Source organism: Chenopodium quinoa, unplaced genomic scaffold (genome assembly GCF_001683475.1).
Source record: "Chenopodium quinoa cultivar QQ74 unplaced genomic scaffold, ASM168347v1, whole genome shotgun sequence".
Lineage (NCBI taxonomy): Eukaryota > Viridiplantae > Streptophyta > Magnoliopsida > Caryophyllales > Amaranthaceae > Chenopodium > Chenopodium quinoa.
Window position 1 is genome coordinate 4,672,872 of NW_018742205.1, and position 24,942 is coordinate 4,697,813.

Below are 24,942 nucleotides of genomic sequence, written 5' to 3' on the forward strand. Positions count from 1 at the left end.
CATATATATAACTTTCAATGCATACATTTGAGCATTATTATTATCTTCAATTATCATGTACTTTGAAATATTTTATAAAGTACATTAATATAATATGAAGTGTTTTGATCTGATTAATTGTACATAAGAAACTGAATCAAATAAACAATCATTTATGTTAGTGGACCATAACCATATCAACCAAAAATTGATAGTTGAGGCACAAGAATATGTTTTATACTTTATCACGTCCCCTCACATGAGAGCCCTTTGGGTTTGAAATGTAGATGCAGCATGAGTCCTCCGCATACCCTACGCGAAATATTCCACTTTAAAAGGAAGGGTGGATGAGATTCGAACCCGTGACCTTTGTGTCACGCTGGCTCTGATATCATGTTAGTGGACCATATCAACCAAAAGCTTAAACTGATGATTGAGGCCCAGGGATATGTTTTATACTCTATCAATTTATCAAAACAATTAGAACTAGTAAGCTACGATTTAAATTGTTTAAGTCTATTATGATATGGTCTTTTTTAATCACAGTAGATAATAATAATAATAATAATAATAATAATAATAATAATAATTCCTAAATATATGATGAGCGCATGTAATTTAAAATTTCATACCGAATAGTAAACTATAGTGTATTGAGTTTAAAAATAATAACATCTTAACATAATAGGAGAGATATGGAGCTTTTAAAAATAAAATGAGAAGAGTCAATGTTCAACACTTGAACTAACATTATAACGACGTACATTTGTTGATTTGGGTAAGTAATAACTAAAAAATCATGGTGTATTTACAAATGATCGAAGAGTTCAAGTAGTGGATAAGAAATGGAGCACAATTCCCTAATTAAGTACGAGTAACAAATACATCCAAAGTCCTAACATCTGTGATTGGGCGTCAATGTTGAGTTGGAGATTTTGTGGAAGACTTTCTGCCGACACCCTTTTTTTTTTTTTTTTGGGGGGGGGGGGGGGTGCAAAACATTCTTTTCACTTGTTGACTTCTTGTTCCTAAGGTTTATTAATTAGATACAGAGTTAACATGGGGAGAAGCCTGCCTATGAGATGTTCATTTTTTTTGTGACAACAATACAAACCATTAGATTATAGTAGAAGCAGTAAATGAATAAATGCGAGAACTATTGGCTATTACAAATTATGGTGATGTTTTCCCAAAAAAAAAACAATAATAAACAAATTATAGTGATGTCCAAAGGAGTTGGCTTTTAACGGAATAAATTGAGTTTCAATTAAGTTTTGCCATCAAATCATCAATCCAACCATATATTTAGGGGTGAAAGTTTGGTTTGCGGTGTGGTTTATAGCCCAAATCGAAACCAACCACATTAATTCGGTTTTGAGATTTTTCAAACCACACCGCACCATATTACTATTGAAATCGAACCAAACCACACCGTTTTAAATTCGATTTTTCAAAAGAAAATCGAACCACACCGAAATTTTTCATCCTCTTCCTTTTTGCTTCATCTAACTGGTCATTTACTTCAACATTGCTCACATTAGTTGACAATCTAGGACATAAAAAAAACACAAATTTTATTATTTTTTGGCTTTATATATGTAGGGTAGTAATTAGTATTGGGCTAAGCTATAATTTGGATATGAGCCATAATTCGGTTTGGATTTCGGTTTTTGGTTTTTCAAATCTTAAAACCGAAACCAAACCATATTAATTCGGTTTTGGGATTTCTCAAACCGCACCGAACCATATTATTTGCGGTTTGGTTCGGTTTTAAACCGCATTAGTTTCGCCCCTACATATATTAGTGAGGTTTAAAAAAATACTAAAACTTCCTTTATCTAATTGCCTTTTTTTTTTTTTTTTTTTTTGTATATATATATATAATTCTTAAAAAAAAAAATGCCTTTTTTTATAATAACATTCAAGACACCCATTTAAAATTTTGATAATATGTGTTTAAAAAAAAATGATAATATGCAATGAATTTGACAAGCTAAGATTACGAATATAATTTAAGTAGTTGTATGTGGTCTTAATTTGAATATGCTCTAGCTAAGCTAGGTCGTGTTGGTGTGATAATCAAAACTAGATTTCACGTTCAATAAGTGAGGGTCAGTAGTAGGATCGAATTGGTAAATTGGATCCTAAGATCCTACAATATTGAGAAAACGAGTAATAAAAATGATACACATCTACGCAATAAAAATGCAAAACTTCATGTACATTTTTTTATTTTTTGATAAAATCTTCATGTATGATTAATTATGTAGTCGAGTTGTCATTTTTTAGGCTTAGGGAAAGATTAGTTGCTTTCAGGCTCATTTTAATAATGAGTAATAAGTTTGAGCCTACACTATCCTGTACGATTCCATCTAATCTTTAATGATTTTATACGATCTGGACTATTTTAATAATGATCCAACTGCAAAATCAAGATCGCAATTGTGGGATCATACATGATTTTATAGGATCATACACAATTACGTACGATCTTGACCGATCTTACAATGATCCCTTCTACAATGTGATTTCGCTTCTGACCCAAATCATTTAACTAAACTTGAATCAATATACCATCCCGATCGCAATTGGTTATAATAGCTTATTAACTAATAAATGTTATTTGTCTAAACATTAGTAGTTGATAAAATTAGGTGTTGAAATAGTTTTATTAAAAAAAAAAGCTATAAAAAAACCCTTCGAAAGTTTTTTTTTTTTTTCTCTGGCTTTTCCAAAACACAACCTTAACTAGTAGCAATAACCCTAGAAAATTTCACTAAACACCACTTTTTTTTTTTTTCAAAATTCCAAGTTAGTTTCCTTAAAATTAGATTTAATGTAAAGCATTGAATTACACCTAGTTCTCGAAGTATTTAGACAATATCAATGCACTATACTGTACATAGCATGCACTATACTTATAACAATCATTCATGGAAGATGATTGAACCTAAGGTCAAATCCAAAAGAGGGGATTGGGACCCTTGGTGGCTTGTCTTTTAGGTGGGTCTTAAGGTAGTCCACAACAAGTCCAAATAATGGATGGGGTTATAACAAACTACCACCTCTACTAATACAATACTACCAAAGCTGTCCAAAACAAACACAATTTAGCATTGCCCTATAGCCCCTACTCATTCTCAAGCTACACAAGGAATGTGCCAAAATAATTCAAAAATAAAGAAAAAAAAGTTCAAGTCTTTAAGTCCAAAAAAGGGAATTTTGACTTTTCATTCTAGCCATACACAAATTTACATGTCATCTTTCTCACATGACATTATACACTCAACCTCCCACCAACATCATATGCTCTCTTTTCTTTCTTTTTCTCTTTCCTTCTTCATTACGCCCTCTTAATCGCCAGCTCTAATCACGTTTCCCCCCTTATTATCTTCATTTTGTGATACCCATTATCTTTTTCTCATCATTTCCTCAACCTCCCCCAATTAAAAAGATCTTGATCCAAAAATTCCTGTCTTTTTTAACTTAATTTCACATTCCCAAAAAACCCACTTCCCAAATCTCCCAAAAACCAGTAAATTACTAAACTTTACTCCAATTTGAGTTCAAAAATGACTTAAATTAACCAATTTAAGCTCATAGTTTTCCTGGGTAAGTTGCATTAAAATGGATGGGTTAATGGGGGATGTCACTAAGATCAGGAAAAGGGGTTGTTCGCCATCTTCCTCAACATCATCAGTGATCCAGAATTACAAATTCAAAAGGGCAATTTTGGTAAGAAAAAAGGGAAGTGGCGGTAGTGGCGGCGGTAGAAGCGGCGGCGGCGGCGGAGGTGGCGGCGGAGGAGGGGGATCCACTACGCCAGTACCAAGTTGGAGAATGGTGGGGTCAAGGTCACCCTCAGTTGTTTTAAGAGTAGCCGCCGCATCGCCGCGGTATCTGCCGAGCCTCTCCGGCAGGTCAAGGTCAGGGCATGGGCATGAGCAAGGACATGGGCATCCGCCGGTATCGGCACGGAAATTGGCAGCCACATTGTGGGAGATGAATGAGGTACCTTCTCCAAGTTTGAGGGAGGAAGAAAGTTGTAAAGAAAAGAGAGTTGGGAGAAGGGATAAATTGAGGAGGTCCTGGAATAATTCAGGTTCTCTTCCTCCTCACTTGTCTGATCCTTCCCATAGTCCTGTTTCAGAGGTGGGTTTTTTTTATTTTATTTTATTTTATTTTATTTTATTTTTTTATTTCTTTGTTATACATTGTACATAAATTGACTTAAATTTGCATTGGTTACAGCTTGATTTGGAAAATCATATTCAAAGTTTGTGTGTCATGCATTATGTCAATGAACAACTTGGTTTGGGTTTTTCTTGAATTGATAGAAATTGAATTTTATCCAAAATTTTGCTGTTGTTAGGAATGATAGTGAGTCAGATTGGGTGTTAATTTGAGTTTGGCTTGGTCAAAGCTCGGTTCTAGTTTAGGAGTTTGGTTTTGTTTATAATCAGAAGAAAATTGATTGTTGAGTTCTTAGGTAGTATGTTGTCTGCCTGCTAAAATTGTTTTTTTGCTATTTGTTTTATTTACTGTTTCAATTGATAAAATTTTTTGCTTCTTCAGGCAGAAGTCATGTTTCTTGAGCAGTTACCTTGTCAATCCATGTATATGTGAATTGTTTCCCTGAAGCTGTTCCTATGAAGTTAATGTAGTCCGTTTTGTGTTGATAATTTAGAAGTTTTACTGATGCTTGTGTCTTGCACATTTTTATTGGTCTTATAGAGAACGGAGCGGCCTGGAAGTGGTAATCACCGGAGAAGAGAGTCGTCTATCACTAGGAGGCTAAAGATTGAGCATTTTGATTCCGTTAGTAACGCCAGCTTTATGGAGGTATAATGTGGTTTCCTTTCATTTTCACAAATGTGGATGTTCATTTGAATTCATAGCTCTGATGCCTGTTTGAGATTACACATACTCTGCCTATTATCATAACTTGTCTGCCTGTTATGTGTATTGGATAAGCTATCTGAATGTGTAACTGACAGCATGTGGAAGTCTGTGGATATCAAGATTAGATGTTGTAATTTATCATACATGATGCAGTTCATTGCTGCCCAATATTACAGTGTAAAAATATCTAGTTCAAGATTGTCGGACAGTGAAAAATTGCGTTTATAAGACTGAAATGTCATGTATCTATATATGGTGATGCACCACACTGGAGCACGATAAATTATTATTTATATTTCAAAGCAGGGTTTATCATAAAAGGTAGAAGGTTTTCTGAAGTTCATCTTCTTTTTTTGTCTACCCCTCTTACTATGTAGATAGAGACTAGATCTCAATGCCAGACCCCTTCTGGATCAACAGCTGGGGGAAGACCCCGTTTGAAGGATGTGAGTAATGCTTTGACCACTTCGAAGGAGCTGCTGAAAATCATAAGCCGCATGAGGGGTCATGAAGATCAACCTTCATCGAGTATGTCCCTTATCTCTGCCTTACATGCTGAGCTCGAGAGGGCGCGTTTGCAGGTCAATCAGATGATACAGGAAGATCTGTCTGATAGCAAAGAGATCAATTACCTTCTGAAGCGCTTCGCTGAAGAAAAGGAAGCATGGAAGAACAAAGAACAGGAAGCAGTTGAGGCTGCAGTTGAATCCATAGCAGGAGAGCTTGAGGTGGAACGGAAACTTAGGAGGCGACTTGAGAGCTTGAATAAAAAACTTGGTAAAGAACTTTCTGAGACTAAGTTGTCTTTGCTGAAGGCAGTGAAGGAACTTCAGAGTGAGAAGAGAGCAAGAGGAATTATTGAGCAGGTTTGTGATGAGCTAGCTGGGAATATCGGCGAAGATAAAGCTCAAGTAGCAGAGATAAAAAGAGAATCATTAAGAATGCAAGAAGAGATCCAAAAGGAAAGAGAAATGCTTCAAATAGCAGAGGCATTGCGTGAGGAGAGAGCTCAAATGAAACTCTCAGATGCTAAACTTCAGTACGAGGAAAAAAATGCAGTGGTTGATAAGCTGAGAAATGAGCTTGAATCATTCCTTAGAACCAATAGTAAAGAAAATGGATGTGGGTCTGTGTATCAGAGAAGAGATGTAGATTTGGCCTTTTGTCGAAGTGAAGCTAAGGAGAGTGATGAGGGAGAAGTTGAAAATACAACTGATGACGATGGTGAAAACTCTGGTGAAAGTGATCTTCATTCCATAGATTTGAATATAGCTGATCCTTACAAGAACAACTACAAGTTGACTAGTTCACCCATGATACCTAAAACTTCCAAAAGACACTCAGCTGATGAGCAACTCAAAGGGAGGAAATCAATATTTAATCAAGTAGCTAGAAGAAGCACTTCTTTACTTCGAAGCGTATCCAACATTGTTGAGTGGGGTTATGGCTCAAATCATGAAGTTGATAAGCAAACTCCAAGGAAAAGTTGTGGGGATGAGATACAAAAGTATAAATCAGGGAAAGGTCCACGAGACCATGGTTTGCCTAATTCTAGGCTGGGGTTGGAAAGAGAATGTGCAAGCCCATCCAGCCTACGTGGTCCACCATGGCCATCTCGGGAACCATGCAATGTTGCAATGCAGAGACCAATGACGATGGAAGGAAGTGGAACTAGGATAAGGCTTGAAGAAGGCAGAGTTGAAGGGCATAACTCAAGGAGATCAAGAAGATAATTCTAAGATTTGAATTTTAGGGCAACTGTCTTGTTGCCCATGGTGGTAAACCTTAATTTATATATTTTCCGTGGTTGCCAATGCTACCACACTTTCACCCTTTTTATCTTAGCCCTTTGTGATGATGTGGGTTTTTGTAAAGTAGGAAGCATGTTTAATTCTTTTTCTTTGAAACATCTCTTCTCTATTTTGAGAGGAAGACTTGATTAGTGTAGGGAGCTGTTTGAAAATTGCCAAAATTATCAGATTTACCCATGTACATTTTAAAAGAGGATGGCCTTCCCTGTTCAGATTGGTCTGTGTTCAGCATTTCATGCATTAAAGTCTCTACGATAGCAGCAATCGATGCTGTCTTCTTTCTTGCAGATAGTTTAATGTCCTATATCTGTAACCATCTTCAGAGAGTTAGCCTGATAGAATCCATTTTGCTTGAAAGATGATGCTTAAACTGTTACACAACTGATAACCATTAGCGTTTAAGTAATCAGGTTTCTATCCCAGAAGCCTGTCATACTTGTGCACTTCTAAATCAGCTTTGACTGCAATTGAAATTTCAGATTGTTGGTTGTGGAAGATAATAATGACTCTTGGTTAATACATAGGGGCAGAACCCCTATGAGGCTACGATACAACATCTGCCCTCCTGGTTCTTCCCTGTCAATCGACGAAGGCATGCAGATAAAGTCTAGCCGAATGCCATGATGGCAGTAGTTAGACATTAGAGAATTTTGTCATGTGGGAGTTGTTACTCTATAATCTCTCTATAAATAAAGTTTTGATGAATTATTGTTCTCCCTAAAAAGAGACTAAAATGATTAATAGCTCCTGATTGAAGTGATGAATCTTAAGCTGAAAGTTTAAAGGGGTTGATGACTATTCCGACCTACTGTTTTGTTCAATTGAAATTTGCCACTTGAGGACTGAGGAGACATGCTAACATGAGGAATCCCAGGTTCTTAATTCTTATAAATATTTTGCCAGTGAGCATCGTAAACATGTGTCCATGATCTAATTCAAGCCGAACTCAAGTCAATCTCAAAATCATCAGCAACACTGCCTAAAAATGTAATTTTCTCATGATATTACCAAATTCAGAAATCCACAATTAAGTTATTACACAACTCAGCTAGAAACATAATAAAAACATAAAGTGATTAATCAATCATACAATTACACTGCCTTGATAAAATAAAATAAAAAAGCATACAATAAAAAGATAGATAGTGTAGAATAAATCAATCGTCTAAGAATTTGCGAAGACGTTGTTTGACGAAATCGCTACGAGCTTTAGTGCGGGCTTGTTGAGGGGCGATGTTGGCGAAGGAGAGATAAGCTCCGACTGCAATCATAGTTACTCCGACGGCAACTCCCGCCGCTGTTGCCGCCATCTGCCGTCGTGTAGGAGGATACGCCCACAACATTTGCCCTTCTTTTTCTTTTTTCTCCGCCTTCCCGGTTTTAGTATTTTTAACCTTATTATTGTCTATTGAGCTAAGTTGGGTCATGGTACAATTGATATAGTGGGTGGGTCGTGGGTCATACTAAAACCCAAGTCTAATTGGTTCAATTTTGGCTAATCTAATTTAATACTTCCTCCGTTTCTATTTACTTGACGCGTTTAATTTAGACACACATATTAAGGAGATGAGAGAGAGTGAGAGAGAATGATAAAGCAAGTGGGGTAGCTAGTAAATGCAAAGTAAAAAACTTACCCCAAAAGGAAACGTGTCAACTAAAAAAAAAAACTTCCTAAATAGAAATACGTGTTAACAAAAAAAAAAAAAAAAAACTTCCTAAAAAGGAACACGTGTTAACTAAAAAAAAACGGTGGTAAATAGGATGCAACCTTAATTTATTTATTTTTGACAAGAATGCAACCTTAAATTAGTATAAGAACTCATACAATCTATGTTTATGACATTAGGGGAAAAATCAATATAATCTTTCTTTTAATTAGCATCACTAACACACATTAGGAGTGTCTTAAGAGTATATTCTCTTCATCTGCTTTTTACTCATTTAAACTTATTTGCTTTGGACTTTTACCTAATTGTATTACTTTAATTTATACGCATAAAGCTTTTATAATTATGCATGGAGCTTAAGTAGCTTTTTTTACATTCATTTTTGTTTGAAAACTTATTTTCTAGAAATAAACAAAATTAAACTAAGTTTATTTGAAAACTTTAGCTCGTCAAACAATTATAATAAAAAAAGAAACTTTAGGAAATAGGAAAGTGTACTACACACCCAATCACCAATAAACATAACATTGAAAGTGTAATACACACCCATAAACATAACAATGTTTTTTTTTTTTTTTTTTTTTTTTTTTGTGTAGTTTGGTTTAGTGCTATATATTGAACTGTCAGTAGTTGGACATATGCAGTAGATTGATTCTATATTATTCGAGTTTTTGGGCGGCAAGTTAATCATCACACGCTCATTTGTTCATTATTCATACAAAAATAAGATTTGCTGTACAACACAGATCAAGGACATTTCTCAACTACACAGTCTACAGGCTCTCATTGTGATTACTCTTACGGGCCGTTTGGAATGTGGGAATGGAAATTTAGGAATTAAAATGTGGGAATGGGATTGAAAATTGATTGTTGGGAATATATAAAAAAATATGACAATACTTTGTTTGGGTAGTGGAAGGGAATAGATGGGGAATAAATAACAAAAATACAAAATTACCCTTACTAATCTTTCTTTTCTATTCTTTTCATTAATGACAAAAATGTCATTTTTCACTTATTCCCACTCCCACCCATTTATTACCCACCCTCTCTGGGTAATAAATTGGTGGGAATTCACCCCATTTATTCCCAATCCCATTTAACAAACAAGAGATTGTTTTTTTTTTTTTTTGTTTTTTTTTTTATTTTTATTTGGGATTAAAAGTCCCATCTCCACCCTCAATTACCATTTACCGAACACCCCCTTAAGACACAGTCAATAGAACCACCATGCTTCTCCAAGTAAGAAATCGCGAGTGCAGCATGGAAAGCAGCCCCAACAGGAAAAGCTTCCTCATCAACAAAGAAGTACGGAGAGTGCAATGGCTTATCCGAGTTCAGGGTCACATTCTTTATTCCGAGAACAAATATAGCAGCTGGCATTTTTGAGGAAAAGAAGCTGAAATCCTCTGATCCCATGGTCAAGTGAAAGACCTCCAACTTGGACCTGCCAATCAGCGCCTCCACAACCTGTGTCCCGTGCTCATGGAGTGCCTGATCGTTAATCATCACAGGCCAAGGCATAGGCGTCTCTTCCAAGAAGTCCACCTCACCATGGCACTGATGCACAGAAGATTGCATCTCCACAATCTGCAATCATGTATTATTATTAATTTCATTTCTAAATTCTAATTCTATCTTGCGACAGTATTAGGAAATACTGGACGCAAAAGTGTTACCTCCTTAATCCTGTCTCTCAAGTAGGTGAGACCTTCAGAGGTCAAGCTTCTAAATGTTCCTCCGAATTCTACCTTCTCAGGGATCACATTTCCTGCTTGGCCTCCTTTAAAGTAACCAATAGTCACCACCTGTATGATCCATGAAACAAACAAATTAGGCAAAATCAGCACGCGAAACAAGAAGCAAAGATCACAATATTTAGATTAGAAGAATATAATATGCATCTATATGACTATCACCTCCAAACTTTTATTGAAATTTATTCACTCTAGTTAATATTGGAAAGTTTTACTTTATTATTTTCGGACAATCTAAATAGAAATGTGGCCTTTGGTTTAGGGACACAGTACTATATATGTCTCCCTGCGGTTGCAATTAATTATCTGGTAACGGTAATACCGTAATAATCAAAATATGTCATAAAGAGCTTTTTTTGGATCAAGACATCCTCAAATTAGGGCTACTAATCTATCAATAGCTCCTCTGCAGGTAAACAGTCCTATTCAGTGTTGAAAAATCAGTAATATAATATTACTGTAGATGCAGAGATTCCATATGATTTAAAAAACATGAGGACACGACATAGAGGCCTGAGTTATGCATTTTGGAGGTCTGATCAAGGACTTCAAAGTTTCTTCAGCTCATAAAAAAAGATTTCTAGAAGGATAGAGTAGCAATAATGATTGACAAACTAGGACAGAGCAAATGAGCATGCAATGACTCCCATTGTGCTTATTCTGAATGTTAATATGCACAGAAGTAAAAATGAGACTTACCCCTGACTCAAGAGGATTTGTTTCTCTAGAAATGATTTGCTGGAGTGCAATAGCAGTTGATGAAGCTGCAACGATGGGGTCTTTACTGAGATGGGGATGTGCTCCATGTCCACCTTTTCCTGTAATTGTTGCCTTAAACAACCCAGTACCAGCAAGAACTGGGCCTGCCTTGGAAGCAATACTACCTGTGGGCACTGTTGGCAGGACATGTAGGCTGATGATGGCATCGACATCATCTAGAGCATGTTCTTTGATCATATGGTATGCACCGGCATTACCTTCTTCACCGGGTTGGAAAACCAACTTGACTGTGCCCTTTTTTGTATTTACAATGAAAATAATCAGCCTGCGGAAGCATAATCACAACTATGGTGAAAATTTAGCTAAACTTTTACAACTGACCTTTAGCTGATCTTTCCTGCCTTGGAGTAGCTTGGCTGCCCCGAGTAGCATTGCCACATGAGTATCATGGCCACAAGCGTGCATCTTCCCATCATTTTTGCTTTTAAACTCCCAATCAACCAGTTCCTTCAAATTCCAAGTTAAATTTTAATGACCAGTCTTGAATTCAGAAATCAGAAACAAAGAAAGTCATTAAGTAGTTAGAACTTGGTACTACATAAAGTAGTCCTACAGCCCCCAAAAACCACAAAACTAGATGCACAAAATTCCAGCACTTGTATTGCTGGTGCATGACGGTCAATTCCTTTGCAAGCTAGTGTGCTACAGAAAGTGGCTGCAGCCCCTACATGCTTACAGTCGGGATTACATATTAAAAATAGTTTGATTCCGTAAAAGCTTATATACGTTGCTAGTCACCGATTATTGTCTGGCTCTGCTTGTGTTAAGAATTTCCCATCTATACAGAAAAATTAAGGGGATACAGCAGATGTTTATTTCAATTGCATGGGCCAATGACTTCTTAATCTTCTGCACCTTTCCTAGCCTGCTCATTCTCAATGAGAATATGGCAATTGAAATGTTCTTTTTACTTGGCAAAATGAAGTCTACTAGATGAAAGCACTATCCAAAAGCAAAGGTAATATTTTAAACTAAGCCCAAGCCTCAATCAGCTAATTTTTGAGATGTTATATACATTATTCAGTTATTTTCACCCTAGAAATCAGCAAATTGATGAATAGCTTCTATGCTTGGATTGAGAGTTTTGTATTACTAGGGTAATAAAAGTCAAACTAAACAAAATGAAAGTAAATATAGGGGAGGAGGAGATGGTGATGGTGTATTGCAAGGAGTTTTATGTAATGGTGGTGTGGTGATAGATGAAGGAAGTGGAACAATTACCCTCATTTTGGGGTAATAGTTACACTAGGGGGAGGGTGGGTAACTATTATCCTCATTATGAGGGTAATGATTCCTCCATCTCTCTCTTTTCCTCATGTCACAAATAACTTATTTCATTTATAAACATTTTATCTCCCTACAACATCACCTCTAATCACTATGTTTTTCTTACTTCGACTATTATTACCCCCTTAATTTATTACCCTCAATCCAAGCATGGCCTAAGTAGTTGTTGTTTCGGGGTTTTCTGTGTCCCTCGGGAGAGTTACGTCACTAAGTCTTGATCCAGGCGTCTGTACCTGGAAAACAACGAAGACTCCAGTTGGGTGGAGTTCCGCCTTCGACGATCAAGTTAAAACGTGTACGAAGAATGTAATAAAGTGCGGAAAGTAAAGTGGGATTTTCTCGGATTCCGAGATCAGGTGTTTTTCTCTGTTTTCGAGAGAATTCAGTGTTTTCAATAATTGAATGAATGTGTTTTCCAAAGTGAGGTAAATCTCCCTATTTATAGGGTCATTGGATTTTGTGCCCCTGTTCTAGGTTACGTAAACTTAGGACTGATGGGCTGCGCCGTTTTTTGGTAGTCTAGGGAATTGGGCCCTGAAAACCGTATTTTCCCTTGCTGATATGGAGTGACACGTGTCAACTGGTGAGTGGCCTTTATTGGAACTGTCTTGAGGTGACACATGTCTTATTCTGAGTGGGTCACGTGACATGAGTATTTTTACCCAAATCAGTTGTAACTATCACTATCCTACAAACTACCGTTGTAAAATCCATTTCTCTAAAATTTCCTACTTGTATTTGTGTTATGATTTGAATGATCAATTAACATTGCCTTTAAATCTGTGTTGCTATGGTAATTTTAAATTACTCGTATACTAGAAAGACCTCTAGCTCAAAGGTGGGTTTTTTAAAGGACACACCCCTAAGGTAATCTTGCCCTTCGCATGGATATCATTGACTTGTTTGCAACTTGCACCAATAGTGACAACTGACAAGTGTGTGTTAGGCACATAATGACGAATCATTATTTTATTGGGTGCGTGCCACGCATTGCATAGACTTTAAGCGCACACACTCTAGGGCTCGTTTGGTTGAATGTGAGAAATGAAAATTCATTCGAAATTTATATTCCTATATAATTAGAATTCCTTGGAACTGTTAAATTGTGTTTGGTTAACCATGGGTAGTGGAAATAATCGTGGGAAGTTCCACTTACCTAGTTTTCCCTAGGTAATTAAATACCTCCACATTGTGAGAAGTGGAAATTTTTGGAAATTTCTACTTCCCATGAATTTATAAATTAAAGTTTGGTTGTATTTTGCCATTCGCCCTTTGGACTAATCTAGATTCAGGGATCAATTTTGGGTGGTTAAGTTCCAGTTCCCGCTTAATTGTTGTTACGGTGGATCAAACACGCATTCTCCCTATTAAGTGTAGTCTCAATCACCACTATACCAACAACTAGTACTGTCAAAAACCGAACCGAACCGGGGAAACCGAACCGATTCAAACCGATCCGAATGAGAACCGAACCGTTTAGAAACCGCTTTTTTTAAACCGAAAACCGACCCGAACCGCATTTTAGTGAACCCGAAACCGAACCGATTCGAGTAACGTTAAACCGTTTAAGAACCGAACCAAAATCTAAACCGAACTGAAAGGAAACCGAACCGAAAATGAACCGAACCGTTTCTAACCCGAAACCGTTTGAACTGCCATAAAAACCGTTATAAACCGAACCGTTTATAAACCGAACCGTTTATAAACCGAACTGATTATAAACCGAACTGTTTATAAACCGAACCGTTTATAAACCGAACTGATTATTAACCGAACCGTTTATAAACCGAACCGCTTATAAACCAAAATGTTTATGAACCGAATCGCTTATAAATCAAACCATTTACAAACCACTTACTACTAGGAGTGGTTATTGGGCGGGTCAATGCGGGTCATTAGCGGGGCGAGTACGTTGCGGGTAAAGGTCAAGTCAGGGTCAAGATAAAAGTGAAACGGGCTATTAACTTCTACTTTCTTTTATCAGTTCCTGTGTTGCCAGTGAGAATGCTCTTAATATTTGTCAAGCAAATCGTTACTACTTTTTTTTAGTTTGATGACTCTCATTACAGTAGAATTATATAACTACAACAAAAATAATAACCAATAATTCAAGACAAATAAGGAACAAAATATCAATAATGTAATGTGATTAAAACTATTAATATTTGTTCTATGAGATTAAAACATTTTAGCAAAAGCCTGAACCACAATTCCATATCTTAACTAGATGCAAAACTTTCATCTATCACTTCTTTACCAATGTCAAGGACGTCTTCTTCAATATCACAATCATAACCACGTAACCAATTTTGTGTTGTAACCAACGCCTCAACATTCTTAGGCAAAAGCGCACTCCTATACTTGTTTAAAATACGACCACCCATGCTAAAAGAAGACTCAGAGGCTACCGATGTAATAGGAATGGCCAAAACATCCCTAGCCATAACAGCTAATATGGGGTACACACTAATTTGAGATTCCCAATACTTGAGAACATCATATTTCTGCCCTTCATAAATTGGTTGCCGAGGAGTACACAAATAAGAATCAATCTCCATCGATGGCCGATTTGATGGGCCATCCTCATCATCATCATCATCAACATACTAGAAAAGTTCAAACAAAATGCTTTATTAAATAATAAAAATTAAAACATACAATTATTAATTTTGTAAACCACAATAAACAGAAATTGATTACCTTGAATATGTCATCATCCAAGTGACTATTTGATTTATCGATAATAGCTGGGATGGAGGGTGGAACAATTGTACTTGATGTAACACCGAAAGACATAGAATAATAAAAGTTGTACAACTCCAAAAGAGCATCTTTAATTACCTTCGCCTTTTCAACACATGCCTCATCAACATAAAGCACTTTTAACATCTTCGTCACTCGAACAAGCTTATAGCGTGGATCAAGAACAATAGCAATTGAAAGGATCAAACTATATTCATCCCAATAGCCCTCAAACTTTTCAAGCATAACTTTTGCCATGGGTGCAAGTTTAGGGTCTATATGCGCTTTACTTATTGTGTGCTCAATTTTTAAAACACTAGCGAAATACAAATTTGCAGTAGGATATTCTGAACCAGAAAATAACACAGTGATTTCATAAAATGGCTTTAAGAAATTACATATTTTAGTAAGGGTATCCCATTCATCATCCGAAAGTTTGAATTCATAACCCATAAACCTATCGATAACCAATTTCAAGGCTTCCTTTGCTTCTAAAGCTTTTCGGAGCATCGTATAGGTGGCATTCCAACGAGTCACAACATCAAGACGTAACTTTCCATTAAACACACAGTTAACCTCATGAAGAGCATGCTCAAATTGAGTGAGTCTAGAGTCTGAAGAATCAATATATTTACAAACCTCACGCAATTTTTGAACACTACTATCAACTTCTTTTAAACCTCTTTGAACAATAATGTTCAAGACATGAGCTGAACATCGAATATGAAAAAATTTACCATTACAAGGAAGAGGAGAAGTCAACATTAAATCTTTCTTCAAAAGGTTAACCATAACATCCATGGATCGAGCATTATCAACAGTCATTGCAAAAGCTTTACCCTGAAGGTTCCACTCCCCAATAAGTTTTAACACAAATTTTTCTACCTCAACACCAGTATGAGGAGGACCACAATAACGAAAATTCAGAATTTTAGACCTAAGACACCAATCTTTATCAACATAATGTGCCGTTAAAGTGAGATAACCTCGATTAGTGCATGCTGTCCACAAGTCACAAGTGAAGCTAACTCTACCTTCAATTCCAGATAAAGATTGCAACAACAAAGACTTAAACTTATCATGCTCAGCAATACAATATTTCAAAATAGTGTTTCAACACACATGGTTCACGTTGGGATTCAGATTCGTAAAAACTTCCCTAAGGCCATGATGCTCCACAATACTTAAAGGATAAGAATGCAAAATTATAGCTCTAGCAAGCAATTGTAAATGACGAGTTTGATTAAACGGGAGCTCAACACCAATTTCATGATTTCCTGGATGGTGTGGATTTTTACCCATGCATGTCTTAGTATGAGCTTTACAAGTTGAAGTACCAGCCTTACCTGGTGTTTTATATTCATTACCGCAAACATTGCATCGAGCATATTTTATCGGCGCAAGACCAACCATCTTATCAAAAAAGGTGTAATACCTCCAAACATCTGATGTTCGTCCACGCTTACTACCACTAGTGGTATGTTGAGTAGAATCTTGATTCTGAATAGTAGAATCCTCATCAAAACCGATAAACTCTTGCTCCATTGCTGAAAAAACAGAAACACAACAGCCTAAATCCAAATATGCCCCAAGAAGACAAAGTACAACTGTTAAGTTAGCCAATAAGGCACTATTACTAAAATCAATTGGCAAGCAAATTACTTTCACATATACTGTAACTTAAAATAACTCTATTAATTAACCACTAAAATAAAATACCATGCACCCAAAACTAAACCAGCTAATCTGAACCAAATTAGTGTTGACTATTTCACACTAAAATTTCCAACCAATCATACTATTTAGTAGTGATACACTACCAGATTTATAAATTACTAAAATTAGTAGTAGTTGCTTTATCTAATTTACTTCAATAAGTCAAAACAATGGATTAAAATGACAAGATTCTCTTTCTATTGGAAACAAACCAACTTGCATTAAACTATAATTAGCACACAAAAATTCTTTAGTGTTTATACCTGATCATAACATTAGAATGATATTTTAAACTGAAATAGTGTAATGATTTATTGGGTTCCCTACCATACAAAAATTCTAATGCTTTTATAACCACAAGATTTGTCTCCCACTGTCCCTTAGATATTCATAATAGAGGGTGATTAGTATATGCCATCCTGGTCTATAGTTCAGGAATTATATGAACAACAAAAAACAAAAACAAAACAATTAAGTGAAAATTACCTGGAGCTGTGACGGCTTGAAGGAGAAGAAGAATTGAAGATGGAGAACTGGAGATCGAACAAAAAAAACGACAATAGAGAACTCGAGATCGAAAATAAACCGAAATAAAAAAAAAATTAACTGAAAAATTACCTTGAGCTGTGACGGCTTGAAGGAGAAGAAGAATTGAAGATGGAGAACTGGAAATCGAAAAAAAAACTAATTACATTTGGAGAAATTGAGATCGAACAAAAAACCGAAATAAAAACAAAAAAAATTAAGTGAAAATTACCTGGAGCTGTGACGGCTTGAAGGAGAAGAAGAATTGAAGATGGAGAACTGGAGATCGAACAAAAAAAACGACAATGGAGAACTCGAGATCGAAAAAAAAACCGAAATAAAAAAAAAAATTAACTGAAAATTACCTTGAGCTGTGACGGCTTGAAGGAGAGGAAGAATTGAAGATGGAGAACTGGAGAACTTCAGAGTGAGTAAGGATTCAGCGCTTGAGGATGAAGAAGAAGAACCGAAGAATCAGTGTTTGATGTGGAGCAAAACGGCGAATTGAAGATGATGAATGAAGAGGAGATGACCTAACCAGGCTAATTCAATTCACGTTTCACCACTGTTTTTTTTTTTTTTTTTTTTTTCCTCTTTTGCAATATATTATTTAATTATTTAACAACCAAAATATCTAAATTCTAAATTTAAAATTTGTTTTTCCTTTTAGTTTTGGAGGGAAATTTCCCACCTTTCATATTTTGATGAAATTGTCAACCAAAAAAATGAAATCAATTTTCCACTTTGTAAAAATCAAAATTTTTAATTTTATTTTAATAACATTAAACGAAATTTTATACAATTAATTAATTACATGGCTTCAAAAAAAAACTAATTACATTTCTCGAATCCCGATAAAACGAAATATGCCTTCATAATATCAGCTTTTATAAATTTTTTTTAACACACACATTAAAATATTAAGTTCTTTAAATTATAAAATGTGAATCGGTTAGCGTGTAAATGTCTAGCGTTGCGATTAATAAAAAATCGAACACTGTTTAATAATATAATGACGTCATATATCTTAGAGAGTAAGAAGTACTACGGATTAGTTATATGGTTATTTTATATCAGTTTAGTTGTACCTATAAGCAAATACACTTGTAATCGTGTAAACTTATAAATTGTATAATTGACTAGTAGATTAGTACATAAATACAAATTACTTATTTAGATATGAGTTATGACTACATGAGTGATTGACTAATATGACTATATCAGCAATTGTCAATTTAGCATAGTTGCATAACAGATTAGCAGTGTACTAGACTATCCTACTAGGTAATATACTAATACCATTTCAGTATTTGATCTATTAGACTCAAGTTAAACGCTACTCTTTCTTATTAACTTGTTAGTCTAATTAAGTAATTACTAATTACTAATTAGTAATTAGTGACATAAGCCTTAGGGGTAAACCAATAAAGGATATAGAAAAATATAATAATCTTATGATTCTCATCCCTTTATACTAATAATATTTAACTATGAGAATATGAGATGGTTATATGTTATTTATATGTTAATATGTATAATCGGTTGAAAGAGTCAATATTACCTTCTTCTTCATTAATGTGTTATTTGATTATACAAATCAAACTACTTTGTAATATATAACTTTATGCAAATATATAATGATAAACAAGTCTTAATTATCAGTCTTGTTGACTAATTAAGTATCGAATACCAAATTGAAAATTTCGATGTCACAATTACTCATCAAATCATGATTATGACATTATTAATTAACTAAATGATCAAATAAGAAGCAGATAATAATCTGATAGTAAAACAATAATACATTAATGCACTAAACTTTTATAATCTACTTCCTAATAAACTAGTAAGATCAGTATGGCTAAACTAAATACATAACATGATATGTATTTATAAAATTAATGAGAATTTGCATATAATATGATGCCTCAATATGAAGTGATGAAGTCTCGACTTGATATAAAACTTGTTAACTAGCAAAAAGTTAGAAAGTAGTATAAAATTTCAAACCAAAACTGTTTGATTGCCCAAATCCAAACGACTCGATAAAAAAACCGGTTTTTTGAATCAAAACCAGACTCGAACTGTAATTTAGTAAAGCTGAAATAAAACCTATCCAAGTAATGTTAAATCGTAGAAGAACCGAACCCGTTAACGAACCGAACCAGTTATAAACCGAACTAAAATGAAACTGAACCAAAAAAGAACCGAATCGTTTCTAAACCGAAACTGTTTGAACCGGGATAAAAACCGTTTACACCGAACCGTTAACAAACCGCAACCTGTCTGCACCGAACCGTTTACTACCCGGACTGTTTACAACCCGGACCGTTTACAACCCGAACCGAATTTAAACCGGGATAAAAACCGTTTACACCGAACCGTTATCAAACCGCAACCCGTCTGCACCGAACCGTTTACTACCCGGACCGTTTACAACCCGGACCGTTTACAACCCGAACCGAATTTAAACCGGGTTAAAAACCGTTTACACCGAACCGTTAACAAACCGCAACCCGTTTGCACCGAACCGTTTACTAACCGAACCGTTTAGAACCCGAACCGAATTTAAACCGTTCAAGAATAAACCGAAACCGAACCGAACCGATAATTATTTAAACCGAACCGAAACCGACCCGTAAGACATTTGAACCGATTTCAAACCGACCCGATTTCAAACCGAACCGATTTCAAACCGAACCAAAACCGAACTGTCAAACCGTTTTGACAGTGCTACCAACAACCAATTGATTTATTTTATTGTGTACTCTCTAAGTAAATCATACCACTTAAGGCAATTATTTGTATATTTTATTAATAAGTGGCATGGGAGCCTGAATTTATCACCATGAGAATCAACTATTTGCGGTTTAATTGTAACTTCTCATCAAGGGGCTGATTCCATGAAATTGGCCAACAAAAAAACAACGAAAGAAACAAAGGAAGGAAACCTGCAAGGCAAGAGCATCCATATCAGCCCTCAGAGCAAAAACGGGCTTTTGACCCGACCCGATAGAAGCGATGACCCCAGTCTTGGCAACAGGCCATGCATACTGAATTCCCAGCGAGTCAAGCTCAGACCGAATGAGTCGACTCGTCTCGTACTCTTCGAACCCCAATTCTGGGTTCTGATGAATCGTCCTCCGAATCCGTTTCATCCATTCGAACAATTCGGATCGCCTCGCCGCTTCCAAGAGCTCCCGACTCAGCGATTCCAGGTCCGAGCTCGCCCATTTGGTGTGGGTCGAGATTACAAGAACAGCCGTCAGTAGCAGTTTCAGTAACATTTTCACCATAATTTGAGGATTATTTGTAAGAATAGTTTGATACTTGATAGTGCAAAATTAAAGGACAATTAAATAGGTGGTTGTAATTTTGTGATTTTCATTCATTCCGTTTTCAAGGGAAAAAATTAGTAATGTATGGTTGGTGCACCCAGAAAGAACATTAGGTATATTTAAAAGAATATGGGCGAAAAAAAAGAATATTATAAATATTTATAAAGAACTTGAGCATATAATATGTTCTTTGAGTTTGAACTATATGTTCTTTATATTATATAATATGTTCTTTAATGTATGTACATTTAAAAAAAAAAAAAAAATCACCCGAGTAACTAGAAAAAAGAACATGTTCTTTACTATATTATCATGTTTTTTTTGTAAAGACTTTATGTTCCTTGGCTAGAGGTGATCAAAGTTAGACCGACCCGGCTTGATTTTGGACGGGTTTTGGACAGAAATACTTCGCCCCTAAATCGGATCGGACCCGACCCGTAAATTTAAATTTTTGGGCGGGTTTGGGATTGCGTTTTTATGCATTTTAGTTGATTTTTTTAACTCAACCCGAAAAGCCCGCACGGCCGGACCATTTTGGGCAGGTTTGAGCACAAAACTTCAGCCCAAAACTTGGCCCGACTCGAGAAGTGAGCTGATTTCTTAACCTTGGCCCGGTCCGCCCAATGATCACCTATTTCTTTGTCAAACACGAACATGTTCTTTTTTGTCAAATATAATGTTCTTTTTCAAACACGTTCAACCACCTAAGTAACCATGAAAAATAAACATGTTCTTTTTGTAAAGACTTTATGTTCTTTGTAATGTCATATTCTTGTCAAACACAAACATGTTCTTTTGTCAAACACAGGTATATTCTTTTTCAAACACTAACATGTTCTTTTTTTTTGCCCATGTTCTTTAAAATATGTCTAATATTCTTTCCGGGTGCACCATGCGCATGGTGCACCCGGGTGTACTATACTATTTTCAAAAAATTAGCGTTACGTCTTCGGCAGTAGTATTTGTGACGCATTTCCATTAGTAGTAGTTGCATTTAAAGATGGCAATTACGACGAATTCACAATTTCAAACACAACATTTTGACAGTATTTAGTTTTAACTACTTACTGAAAAGTACACATTGACACCGTTTCAACAACAATTTACCCAAGACACCGTCGAATTTACAACGTTATTATTGTTATTGACGACGAGAGTCATTACTGACGAGAACTTTTAATTTATCCAAGTTGACCTGATGTAAACCAACTCCACCCTCGTCGATAATTAGTGTTTAGCCCGTGCAATGTCCTAGGTCGATACTTTAAATTTACTGCATTATAGTTTAAATGTAGTATTACTACTTCTTTCGTTTTATTTTACTTGCAACATAACCTTTATACGAATACATACAGTTTTAGGAGGTGATTAATAAAGGTGAACAAGTATTTTTTTCCAAATTAACTTTAACACTAGGATTAGAGAAGGGTTAGGTACCATATGTAACATTTATTTTGATTAATTTGGTCGTTTATATAATACTAGTTGTGACCCGTGCGCTCGGTTTCCCAAGATATCGGGATTAGTTGTTTAGTATTGATCATTTGGTAATTAAAGAAAAATTATGGAAGGATTAGTCGATGTATTTGTGATTACATATGCATGATAAGTAATTAGTTTTAGGAAGGAATAATGAATATATATACATCTGTCAAAAAAATACATTATTGTAGGTAGGCAGGAATATATATTGAAGGTTCAATGGGCACTCAAGAGGGGGGGGTGAATTGAGTGTTAAGTAATCGTTGGCTAATTTTGCTTCTTTTCGGATTATGTGTGAGGAACCAGTTGTGCTGGTTCCCGTACGCAGCGGAATATAAATAAGCAATAAAGAAGACAACAAATTTAACGAAATAAAACAAAGCAATAAAGAACACAACAAATTTAACGAGGTTCAGCCAACTCAGGCCTACGTCCTCCTATCCTAAGTTCTTTATTAATCTACTCCGAAAAACAAAGACAAAGAACACTCTGCTGTTCCCTACTCCGGGAACCAGCAAACCCCACACTCTACTCCGAGTGTGCTCTCGACTTACACTCGTAAGCCCAATGTGTTTGAACTCACAAACACTCACCCAGCCTTTAACCCCTTTGTTAAAGACTCAATACAAGAATCAAGAACTCCCCTTTGATCTCACTTCTACGAAGCTAATTAAGAGAAAAAGTTTAAGTACTAGAATGCTCTTGTATATGACTTGATGAATGGGATTAGTGCTTAAGTATATGCTCTCAAATAATTGCTCTTTTAATTTCTAGAGAGGCACACGAAATATGTGAAATAAGATGAGTTTATATAAGCTTAGATTCCTAAAACCTAGTTTCCTTAAATCACACAATCTTAGAGAATAAGATATAATGTAATTTTAGGAAAGTTTTTATCTTATTTGATTTAATCACAAAGATAGAATCAATTAAGATAAATACTCCTAGTTTTTAGGTAACCAAGAATATTTCATCTTATTTCCAGCTGCACAAAATATTTTCAAAATAATCTTTTCGAAAAAATCTTTTTGTAAAATCTTTTTCCAAAACGGCAGCTCGAATACAGTGAACCTGGTTCCCCGACCTGGTTCCCTGAATTGAAACATGTTATGAAACCTGTTCCAACTTTGTACCAGATTTCATATCATACTTCAATATACTTTTAAGCACTTATATAACCCAAACATGCAAGCATACTACGGAGCATATTACATGAAAACCTAGATAACATATTAAAGCATAAATCGTCTTTTCTTCATGTAATCTTCAAGACTTGAATCTTCCTTGAATACTTCTATTATGAGCAAACAATCTTTCTTCGAAATATCTTCGAAAAGCTTCTATGCTCCAAGTCTTGGAATCAACTCAACTACTGCACATGTAACATGGTTAATGCACAATAAAGAGTATATGACTGCTTTACCACGTAGCAACCATGGAAACAGTACATACTGGTTCCCTACCAGTACATAACACTTTTATCATATAACTGTTCCCTGTATAAAGACAAGTTAGTTCAATAAGAAAACTCATGTAAGTAATAACTTGTCTGGGGAAATAGTGTTCTATGTTAGCTGGTTCCCCCAACTGTATCGAACACTTTCAAGGACCTGTTTCCCTTAGCTGTTTGTCATCATTCAAAACTATCAATCAAAACCTAAGGGACTCAACAAATTCCCCCTTTTTGATGATGACAAACTTTTGAAGTTCCTGAACCTGTGAACATGCTCAAAAGGAAAACCGTCAAAAACTTCAAGGACTCAAGACTCTTTGGAACAAGTAAGTTAGGCCAACTGGTTCCCTAAACAGAAAATAGAAAATACGAAATAAAAAGACTCAAACTGACTCAATCTAAACTAGCTAAACCTTAGGCTTCAACTTCAGACTACTTCCCCCTTTTGGCATCATTAAAAATTATCCACAAGTAAAAGCAATGTGCACAAGTTAATGTGCTTATCCATACAATGGCATCAACCACCATTCAAGCATTATGCTGCAAAAAGAGATTAGTCAAACAGTTCATACCATAGCAGAGTTAGTAGTTCATACAAGCCAACAAAGTTCAACCAAAGAAGCCCAAATCCATCCAAAAAGAAAGTTCATGGAATGGAGAGAAGTAGACAGACCAACAAAATCAGTTATTTTAGAATAAACATGAGGGTGAGGAAACAAGAACAGAAACAGCATCACTCCTCATCATCATTCTCGTTCCCTTCCTCCTCCTCAAACTTTGCAACATCTTCTGTATTATCATCTGATTCCTCTTCATCTTTGTCACCATGCTCTGCTTAACCCAAAATCATTATATTACTAAGCATATTCTTGTGATTCCCCAATCTGTTTCAAAACCACTTCCTGACCTGCTGGTTCCTCTATTTTTTTATTTATTTTTTTTTTTTATATAAAACATGAGAGATATGTACTGATTCAGAATGTTCTCCTTGTTGCATAACGAGTGCAAAACTGTTCTCCTTGTTGCATAACGAGTGCAAAACTAGCATCACATCAATCAAGCAAAGAGGTTCTTGCTGGTACCCTATTTCTCTTGGTTCCTGGAACAGCGTCAATGGACTGTTCCTCCTGCACCTTCTCAGTGAACTTCTTTAATTGAGTTACTCTATTTCGTACCATGGTCTTAGCAGTGGGTGTCTCCTCATAATAACCAACAACCTCTATTTCATCCTTTTCACTCTGACTTTTCTGAATTTCCTCCAACTTCGGGCTTAAGGACATTTATGCTTCCTTCTGATGTTCCCCCTGAGACTGAGCTGGTTCCTTGAGTGAACAGTAACCGAATGAACAATGATGAATTTAAAGCATACGAGAGAGAGAAAGAGAATTTCGAGTGATGATGATTGATGATCTGCACAAAGGGTTAGTGTATATTTTAACAATGAAGCACAAAGAGAGAAGAAGGAAAGAAAAGAGTTAGTTGAGCCAATAAAAAGCAACTGTA

At 35.6% G+C, this 24,942-nt stretch overlaps 3 protein-coding genes across 3 annotated transcripts; 1 reads left to right on the forward strand and 2 right to left on the reverse strand.

The window, feature by feature from the left end:
* The first annotated feature begins 3,003 nt into the window (after window positions 1–3,003).
* On the forward strand, window positions 3,004–6,904 carry LOC110730014 (uncharacterized protein At5g41620-like). Its single transcript, XM_021909799.1, has 3 exons — window positions 3,004–4,131; window positions 4,714–4,821; window positions 5,259–6,904. Exons 1-3 carry the CDS (start codon window positions 3,607–3,609, stop codon window positions 6,612–6,614), a joined length of 1,989 nt encoding a protein of 662 aa, XP_021765491.1. The 5' UTR covers window positions 3,004–3,606; the 3' UTR covers window positions 6,615–6,904.
* A 756-nt stretch (window positions 6,905–7,660) lies between these two features.
* LOC110730022 lies at window positions 7,661–8,341 on the reverse strand. Its single transcript, XM_021909806.1, has one exon. The coding sequence runs from the start codon at window positions 8,117–8,119 to the stop codon at window positions 7,850–7,852; it is 270 nt and encodes an 89-aa protein (XP_021765498.1). The 5' UTR covers window positions 8,120–8,341; the 3' UTR covers window positions 7,661–7,849.
* A 1,135-nt stretch (window positions 8,342–9,476) lies between these two features.
* On the reverse strand, window positions 9,477–20,635 carry LOC110730031 (IAA-amino acid hydrolase ILR1-like). The gene is made up of 5 exons (XM_021909815.1): window positions 20,118–20,635; window positions 11,218–11,343; window positions 10,816–11,130; window positions 10,039–10,167; window positions 9,477–9,949 (listed from the first exon to the last, which is right to left on the reverse strand). Exons 1-5 carry the CDS (start codon window positions 20,460–20,462, stop codon window positions 9,539–9,541), a joined length of 1,326 nt encoding a protein of 441 aa, XP_021765507.1. The 5' UTR covers window positions 20,463–20,635; the 3' UTR covers window positions 9,477–9,538.
* Window positions 20,636–24,942: the final 4,307 nt, after the last annotated feature.

Excerpts from the sequence above, each read along its gene's own strand:
- LOC110730031 (XM_021909815.1), bottom strand. The coding sequence starts at position 20,462 with ATGGTGAAAATGTTACTGAAACTGCTACTGACGGCTGTTCTTGTAATC. Across the intron at positions 11,131-11,217 it reads GCAGGAAAGATCAGCTAAAG|GGCACAGTCAAGTTGGTTTT; the intron begins GTCAGTTGTAAA and ends AATACAAAAAAG. Across the intron at positions 10,168-10,815 it reads CAAATCCTCTTGAGTCAGGG|GTGGTGACTATTGGTTACTT; the intron begins GTAAGTCTCATT and ends TGGATCATACAG.
- LOC110730014 (XM_021909799.1), top strand. The coding sequence starts at position 3,607 with ATGGATGGGTTAATGGGGGATGTCACTAAGATCAGGAAAAGGGGTTGT. Across the intron at positions 4,132-4,713 it reads CCCATAGTCCTGTTTCAGAG|AGAACGGAGCGGCCTGGAAG; the intron begins GTGGGTTTTTTT and ends TTGGTCTTATAG. Across the intron at positions 4,822-5,258 it reads GTAACGCCAGCTTTATGGAG|ATAGAGACTAGATCTCAATG; the intron begins GTATAATGTGGT and ends CTTACTATGTAG.
- LOC110730022 (XM_021909806.1), bottom strand. The coding sequence starts at position 8,119 with ATGACCCAACTTAGCTCAATAGACAATAATAAGGTTAAAAATACTAAA.